The 9,624-nt window shown below is 39.3% G+C and overlaps 1 protein-coding gene across 1 annotated transcript; it reads left to right on the top strand.

The window, feature by feature from the left end:
* Positions 1 to 700: 700 nt before the first annotated feature.
* Positions 701 to 8,655, top strand: LOC306765905 (serine/threonine-protein kinase SBK1-like; the record flags this gene model as incomplete). Its single annotated transcript, XM_079253440.1, has 3 exons — positions 701 to 860; positions 6,590 to 6,792; positions 7,843 to 8,655. The coding sequence occupies 3 exons, from the start codon at positions 701 to 703 to the stop codon at positions 8,653 to 8,655; spliced, it is 1,176 nt and encodes a 391-aa protein (XP_079109566.1).
* Between the last annotated feature and the right edge of the window lie 969 nt (positions 8,656 to 9,624).

The following is a 9,624-nucleotide window of genomic DNA, read 5'->3' on the forward strand; positions in this document are numbered from 1 at the left end:
CTGGATCAAACTTTACATTTATTTCAGTAGGAAGTAAGTCTGCATCCACTGTATGATTGCTCAAGCTTGCCAGTGACAAGATTATTACAACATTACAACAAAGTTTTCTCTTTCCAGCTAAACCAGTCTTGATTTGCTGGTGAACCCGTAAATGTTAGATGTGAATTAAACAAACATCCTGCAGGAATAGTGTCTAAAAACCATCAAAGCTGACATATAGATTAGCACTAGACTAAATCCAGGAACAGGTACAATAAATATGTGAAAAAAGTGAACCCTTAATGTTTTAAAACTTTGTTTCTAATCTGCAAATATCAGACAAAAGCATATTAGCGTTTATTCATGACATAAAATCAATCAATCGGCTTTAAGTATCAACAAGTAATTAATCTAAACTAAAAGGGTATCAATTCCAGAGGTTTTTGTGGTCTCTTTGTTGAATTGGAACCCTTCAAAAATATCACATTAAAAAAATATCTCATTCATAAACTACAACTAAGATCCCAGTTTTCATGTCCTGCTTTCAGAATCTTCTGTGGTCAGAGATGTTTGTGTACACTGGACATTGTGTTGGAATCGAGATGTGGGTGGATGTTGTTCCTCACTGAACTTTGCCTTCCTTCCTGCTCTTGGTGTTCCACAGGAACATCCGTCTTCAGACCAGTCCCCCCAGCCCGTCCTGCCCCATCCCTCCACCACAATGAACAGCTCCCGCGCCTCCATCGACATCCTGGAGGAACTCCAGCTGATTGCTGCACAGAATCTGGAAAGACTGGACATCAACAAATACTACGAGGTGGTCCGTGAGCTGGGCAAGGGCACCTATGGGAAGGTGGACCTGGTAATCCACAAAATCCGAGGTAAAACTGGACCTGCCACTTTGTGACTCAACCACTGACTCCGCTTCAACCTAAAGTCCAAAAATCCAAAAGAAAGGCTTGGTTTCACATTTTACAGCCAGCTCATCAAACTAAGACCTTCACTAAAGCCCTGCTTTAATCCTTAAGACTCCAAGCCATGTTTTGATACTCTTGGACTGCTTGTATTTTTTGCAATGTAAAACTGAAACCTTTTTAATCCCAGTCAGCATCCAGACATTGTTTTTCCAGGTCAGCCTCACTTTTCAGATTATGGGGTTAAAACGATGTAAAATCAATAGATATAGAAGCATAAAGGCCAACCAAACCAACAAAACAGAATCTATTACTAACAGTACTTTGTAGAAATAACACACAGACCAACAGGGACCAAGCCTTTTCTCATCTCCATATGGTTCCCCCAAGTGTTTCAGGACTGAAAATATTGGCTTTGAAACAAGAACACAACAGAATCTATTTACATATTTAAACGTATTCATCATTTACAGTTAATTATGCTGGTATTTGCCTACAATCCTCACAAAAACAACTCCAATTCAGCTGGTTTTTGACACCACCATGCATCAAAAAACATAATCTTGGCTCCATAGACGACCATAATTCTTCTTCTTTTAAGACTCTCATAGAACTTTCTCTTCTTTTCTTGATCTTTGGCTACTTCTGATTGGACATTACAGACTATTTAAACTCTGATTGGTCAAAACCTTGACAGGAAGTGGCTTCATTGCAACATCTGGGTCAAAATGGAGGTCTCTTAGCAACATAAATATAGCTATCTTTAAACAGTGTAATCATGGATTACTTACTGGGGTATCTGAATAAACACTATATATTGTGCTTGAATTATTAACCCCCTAAATGGGATAAAAATGCCTGTAAAACCTTTGTAAATCATCTAAAAGCTAAGCCATTGATCACGATTTACCCCACAGAGGTACACGCTACCTTTCCTAAGAAATTCTTGACAACATGCATGATAGTTTATTGATGTAGCAGAGTAAATGACAAAAGTACAGCTCACAAAGTGATTAATGCCAATTTTAATCACCTGAACCCTTCTTGGAGATAAAATAAACCGAAACATGAGACACTGACTCTAATGTTTTCACCTTTTTGTGGATTTAGATCTCTGACTTCGGACGGACATTTATTTGGCCTAAAAATGAGTAAATCCAGCAGGTTGCAGAAGCAGGAAATGGGATTATATTTTTGTTTGTGATTCAGTGTGATAACATTGGACTGCTATGCTGCAGCACGTGAGACTCAAAAATGATGTTTGTGGCATCATTGCAAAGTAAAACGCACATGTTCATCCCTGAAGTGTTTACTGCCAGAAAAATCATTCTGACAGCCAAATCAGAGGTAATGCAAGCTGCTGTTCTGCAGGGATTAGCACAGGTCACGATCCAGACTGCTGATATTCACCGCTCAGCTCCAAAGGTTAAAAGCCAAAAAAGTTGCCATCTGCTCAGTGCCTCTCTGCAGTCTCATCTTTTAGAGCACAAAGCCTTGGCTTCGCCACTTGTTTTGAGTGGCTGCAGCCTGTCACGCAGATGAATTCTGACCTTTTCCAGCTGCTGAAGTGTGCACTTGAAAGATACACGAAAACATCATGTTCTGCACCGCCGACATTTTTCCGAGACATCAGGGGACGAATACAGCTTTATTTCGCCTGCCCTCCTGAGTCCAAACGGATATTAAGTCAACAATGGAAATAAATGGGCTGATGATGCAGTCATTTCTGACCTTCTTAATTATTTTGCAAAAATGCTTTTATGCTGCGGAGGCAATGTTGTTTTGTTTCTTTTTGTTTGTTTCACCATCTGTTCCATCCACAAGTACTTTATGTTTTTAAAAGCTTTTATTCCGATTTAAATTCATTATCTCTGTTCCTGTAGTACTTAAGGAAATAGTTCTATAAATGTGTCTTTCCAAGTCCTAAAATGCCCATGATATATACATGTAGGTTGTTTAACTTAAATAATTGACATAAAAACCATCCTTCCTCTCGTCTGGTGTACTGCAAGAATTAGTGCTTGGATTTCACACCTTCTGCACCTTTTATTAATTTTATTGAGTTAATTAGGAACTTATTGTTTTCCAAATGTTTATTATTATTGCCTGCATAGTGAGCACAAATATGACCGACTGAACACCCATGAAAAGTTGTGAAATTTGGCAACACACAACAAGCCTGGCAGAAAATTCCATAATCTATGGTCCACATAGACTCCATTGCAAAAATGGCTCTACAGCGCCAGCTAGAGTGAGATTAAAAATCCCCAAATGAATTGTGTCCTGGCCCTGCGATGGACTGGCGAGCTGTCCAGGGTGTACCACGCCTTTTGCCCAAAAGACTGCTGGGATAGGCTCCAGCTTCCCCGCGATCCTGAATTGGATTAAGCGGTTAGGAAAATGAATGAATGAATTGGGTCCTGAAAGTCTACTTTGACGTAGGACAACTAAATTTGGCACACATCTGGAACACCACATGACAAGCAAAAGGTCAATCAAACTCCTGGTGCCAGTTTATGCCCATGTTTTACTTCATTTTTTCACTTTACACGTCTTGTATTGGAACAAACTAGTTTGAGGGGATTCATGCGGTTAACTTCAAATTTGGTGGGAAGCTTTATGACAAGTTTGGGACCAAATGCTATGGAAAATCTCTCTAATAGGACAAACTGTGTTACCATAGCAACCCATGGAGAAAAGCATTCTTGGTATTTTTTAATGCAGCAATTTTGTTAACTTACGCCAAAATTGACAGAATTCATATTTGTTAGGTCCTTAACACATTACACTGCGCCGGGTTAAGCTAAGTCGGTGTGTGAGACCAGTGGTAAGGGTCATGATGTTGTCCACTTTAAAACAACTTTCCTCCTTTGTCCTATTTATGAAGAGATTTTGCATGTATACATACATTTTAAGCCCTCCATTTTTCTGATATTTTGTGTGTTTGCATATGTTCTTAATTAAATTTTTTAAGTAACTTTTAGTAAATACAGGATTAATGGGTACATAATATACTTTTTATCTGAAATGTTCAAATGTCTTGAGGTGAACAGCTCCTCAGTCATTTTATTCATCTCTAAAATAGTAAAATGTAATGTCAAGGCAATATTTTTTAGCCATATTAGAATAGAAACTTGATTAAAAGAAGAAAAAAAAACACTTATTAAAGGAACTGGAAATCCCATTCAGCTCATGTGTCGAAACATGACCTCATGTGAGTCTTCTAAAATCTTTAGGAAGTGGTGGATTTTTGTGATATACAGTGTTTAGTATATGTGTTTTTTTAAAAAGCATCACTGATGTTTTTCATACAACATTTTCAGTAATGGGGAGATCGTTTTAGAAACTTAATGACATCATTTCTTTTCTGAATAGTATAAAATACCTTTTTGATATTTTTTAGTTTTTAAATGAAAAAAAAAAAGTCAATAGATTGAGTGAAACTGAATATAACCCCAACATCAAATTTATCATATTTATTGCGAGTACCCAAAAAAGCATAAAAATGATCAAATTAATATTTACCAATAAAAAAAAAGTGTTTTCATTTTGGTTTCCTATTCATGCAGTAATTAGTTATTCAATATTCAACACCTTAACTGAAAGAGGTCATCTTTTGTTTTGTACCTTTACCTTTAATATTTTATCTTCCCCAGAAGTAGGTTAGTTTCCTTTCTGCTCTAAAACACACAGTTGTAGCTTCACTAGGAGTTACCCAAGTTCCTCTGAACAGATGGAATTTATCTCAGAGCAAATCAGTCAGGAAGCAGATTTCAGAATTAATCTTCCATGCAAACATTTACCATGAAAACCAGATGTGTTTACCACCGTCTGCATGGGTAGAAGAGGGGTTATTTGTTTATTTTCATTGCAAACAATGAAAAAGTACATGTTTTAATTTAGAAAACTAATGTTTAGCTAATGAGTAGCTCTGTGCTGGAATATATTTGTGCTATGTGGGATTCAGTGTCCTGGAAATTAAGACTTAAAACTTGAATTACTTTCCAACCTTTTGAGTCTTTTTTAAAAAAATGAATTTAAATTAATTAGTACTCATGAGTCAAGAACCAGATGACCTTAAAAAGAAAATAAAAGGAAATTCAGATTTATTTATTTATTAGTATTTACTCTGAAAGAGTCTGAATATACAGTTGCATTTGAATGGAGCATAATTTAACTCTGCGTACAAAAGGCTAATTTCTTAAGGAAAAACAGGCAATTTTAGTGGACACCAAAAATACTTATGTTTTCACATATTTTAATTGATAAAAATACATTTTGTGATACATTTTTGTGAATTAATTAGTAATTTTGACTTAATGTGAAATGTTTTACTTAAAGCCCTCAAGTTGAAGCCCAGAATCTTATTCACTGGTTATTTCTTCTTATGCATTATTTGAAATTAAGTTATAAAAGTAGATGTTTTATGACATTTTTGTCAAATCTTTACCTTGTTTTCAGTGGGTATTTTTCATTGATGATATTGTTGATATGATATTGGCCATAAAAATCATGTAGTAAAATGCTGATATGGTGTTAGCCACAGTAAAATTTCAGATAAAAAGAAATGATGGTTTTAAAACAAATATTAAACTTACTTCTACGCTGATGACTTGTGACTGTATGTAGCAGGTGGTTTTGATGTCCATTTACTGCATTTAAAAGCATCTGTTACCTCAGAAAGCATCTAGACAACATAGAGGTTGGATTTATTAGTTTAAATACTAATGTAAGAGGCTATTTGGGATACAGTCTGTTCAAAAATACTGGGAAAGAAAACAACTAAACAAAGAAACTTCATATTTTCCAATTCATTTCAGTAGCAAACAGTTTGTCTTCTGTCCATACATCTACAAAGAAACAGGTCCTATTAAGGGCTAATTCTGAATTACATTAAATAAATCCTCAAAAATTGGTCTGAAGATGTGGAAACACCATAACTGGCAGTCCATTAAACATTCATTCCTTAAGAGCAAATAAATTCCTGTTGCTGCTCGTATTTGTTTCTTAGTTTCAGGACGTCCCTGAAGCCTCTCGTAATGGACATAAGAAAGAACAGAAAGCCTATCCTGACCTTTCCTAAAGTGGCTGCACTCTGAAAAACCCACAAAGCACTTTGCAGAGCTGATCCAGTGGTATTGGAGAAGTCCCCTCTGACACCCTGACTGTTGGTGCAGAGAAATTATAGGCCAACGTGGCAGTTATCCAGGTTGTTGTCTGGGGTTTTTCTCCCCGTTTGGTCATTTATCTTATCTCGCTGCTCCTTCCCGACATCGGGGGCCGAGGAGAGACAAGGCAAGGCGAGTCTGGATGGTTAAATGTGATTTTGTGGCGCTTTCACATTGTTGAAATGATTTCCTTGTCTGTGGTTTCCTAATCTCATCATCGGCTCTTTGAGGACAGCTGTAAAAACGCCTCTTTCATTTCAATATCTCCTGCGTGGAAGCAAATCAGGACAATCCTGACCACACTGTGGAGACATAACTAGCCTGGCTGAGGATTTGAAATACTTAGTTTAAATCTCCAGCAGAAAACATCAGGATTTAAGCCTGCATGGAGATTTTTAATTATTCATCAAATAGTTTTAATTAAGTTTCCAGCAAGCAATTAGGCAGCTGCGACATAAATCCCTTAACACTTTTAATAGAGTGGAAAGGAACCAGTTACGCAACCCTGTCTTGTCCCCAATTTTTCAGGCACAAAAATGGCTCTGAAGTTTCTGAGGAAGAAAACCACCAAGCTGAAGAGCTTCCTGCGGGAGTACAGCATCTCCCTCTACCTGTCACCCTGCCCTTTCATCATCAACATGTACGGCATCGCCTTTGAAACTGACGACTACTACATCTTCGCTCAGGAGTATGCTCTGGCGGGAGATCTTTTTGACATCATCCCTCCACAGGTAAGAGGCGCCTCTTAAATATCTACACACAGAAACATCGACTGATATTCCTGCAAATGTCGATCCTTTAAATATAAATCTGGATTTCATCTTTATTGTAGTGCATATAAAATTATATTTAAACTGAAAAGCTGCAGAATCACGGATGGTTAACGTTAGTTTGAAGTGCCGTCAGCTCTGCCACAAATCATGTCTCTGTTCCAGGGGATAAAAATCGACTTTATTATTTGAAGTTTTATAGTGAAATGTCAGACTCTTCTGTGCCCTTTAACCAGCAAACCTGCAACAGCACTTATCGGGGATTCTTGGAAAGTTTTATTGAAAGTCGACTCATGTTAAATGAAATTTTAATATCATTATTAAGAGAAAGTCCTTCTGTGGGTTTTACATTTCAGTCAGGCACTTTCTATGGAGTTAGAATAAGGACATAAGTTTAGTATCTCCATGTTTGAAACTGTAACAAGAACAAATCAAATCTACAAATATGGATTAATTCTGCAAGTTAGAAAATGACCAACTGTCACTGCTGTGAACACGTCTCCACTATTAGCTAATCCTGCAAAAGGTTCTTATGTATCCAAAAACTGAGTTACTTTTACAGAACTACGACAGTCACTCTGGCTTTTGTCAGATGGTCGCAATGATAGTTTTCAACTCAACGTAAAGTTTGGTTTGGACACAAGAGATGAGACATCTCTTCAGAAAGAACATGACAGCACAGATTAGGTTAACAAATCTGCATCTGAACAAACCACAAGACTTCTGCAACAATGTCCTTCAGACAGACCAGACCAAAGTGGACACGTTTGGTCAGAATGCGTAAAAACCAACTGTGAAGCACGGCGGTGGGGGAGTGATGATCTGGGCTTGTTCTGCAGCCACATACCTGGACACCTTGCATTCATTGAATAGAGTCAAATGTGAGGCCGTTTGCCAGATGGCCAAAGCTGAAGAATCGAGGTGTCGACATGGTCCAAAGTCCAGACTTGGCTTCACAGTGTCTGTGTTCCTGTGCTCCCTGACCTCGCTTGTCCTGCTCTCTCTGTTCAGGTTGGACTCCCGGAGGTGGTGGCGAAGCGCTGCGTCCACCAGGTGGCCATCGCCCTGGACTATCTGCACTGTAAGAAGCTGGTGCACAGGGACATCAAGCCCGAGAACGTCCTCATTTTTGACACAGAGTGCAGAAAGGTCAAGCTGTCAGACTTTGGCATGACGCGGCGCGCAGGCTCCCCGGTGAAGCGCGTGAGCGGCACCATCCCGTACACGGCGCCCGAGCTGTGCGACGCGTCTCGTCACGAGGGCTTCTGTGTTGACTACAGCACGGATGTGTGGGCGTTTGGCGTGCTGCTGTTCTGCATGCTGACAGGAAACTTCCCCTGGGAGAAGGCCATGCCCAATGACACCTTTTACGAGGAATTCGTCCGCTGGCAGCGCCGTCGGACGGGGACGGTACCATCGCAATGGCGCCGCTTCACCGACGAAGCCCTGCGCATGTTTCGCAGGCTCCTCTCCATCGAGCAGGAGCGCCGCTGCTCCGTCAAAGAAGTTTTCAGCTACTTCAACCAGTGCTGGATGTTGGACACGGAGAACGGGAACGTCAGTGGGGCGGTAGCAGGCGCCGCACCTCATCTGGACATCAGCTCGTCCTCGTCTGAAGAGGACGTGTTAGTTGACAGGCTGAAGCAGCAGAGCCTGTCACCCGCCTGTATGGCAGCGAAGGGGGGGATAATGATGGACACCCACTACTCCTCCGTGTCCACTAACAGCTCGCCGTCCTCCACCAGCAGCTACGATCGAGTCAACAGGGACAACAACGAGCGAGGACGCATCCTGGTGACCACGCCCATTGAGATCTGCGTGTAGAGATGTGAAGACGACGCTTTCAGGCTACCTGCTCACGTGTGTGCGCTAGCGAGGAAGATTTCTCCGAGTGTTAAAAAGAGGAGAAAAGTGAGGAAGCGTGAAGGGACAGTGCGAAGCATCGGGAAACGGTAGTTTGTCGTAGCTTTACTGCAGATTTCCTCGTTTCCGATGAAGAATAAATCTGAGGAAATGACCCGTGTGGAAAATCCCACACCATGGCGTTCAGTCTTTGGTTTATGATTCAGAAGGTGAACTCACCAGAAAGAAGAAAAAGCAGGAAAAAAAAGACAAAAATGAACAGAAACAACATAATCCACAAGCAATACGCTAAAAAAAAAAAGAAATAGAAAAAAATCTGCAGAAAAAGACGTGACGGCTTTGTGCGTAGAAACGACCGTGACGTGTGTGTTTGTCGTAGTGAACCATCTTCATGTTTTTGTAAAGTGTGTTCTTATTTGAGTTATTTATTTGTGTCAGATTAATATATTCATGATTCAAGATCTAAAATCTGCTTTTTTTTTTTCTCTCGAAGAACCTAAAATAATTTGTTTAAATAAATTCGTAACGTAGAAACTGTAGATGCAGTTGTAGAGCCTTTTGTTTGTTTTACTTTTGTCTCGGTCATGTTGTTGTGATCGCACATCAAAGTAGATGTTTTTCCCTCCTTCTTGTCTTTTTTTATGATGCCTAAACTTGCTGTACTGTAGCAGTCGACTCCTCTGGGTAAACTGCAGCGTGACGGGACGATTATTGAACACTGCAGGAAGAAGGAAAGTGCCGCTTTGTGACCATATTAATTATCTACTGATGCATAAAATAAAAAATCATCTGGAAAATTTGGAAATATTTTTTTTTCAATCTGTACAGTTAAAAGAAAAAATTTCACCATTTTAATTGAGCATTTTCATTTTTGTTGTTTCCTTAAAAGAAAAAATTAAACACTGTTAAAATTGAGATGAGCAGTTAAGC

Source organism: Telmatherina bonti (genome assembly GCF_933228915.1).
Source record: "Telmatherina bonti genome assembly, chromosome: 14".
NCBI lineage: Eukaryota > Metazoa > Chordata > Actinopteri > Atheriniformes > Telmatherinidae > Telmatherina > Telmatherina bonti.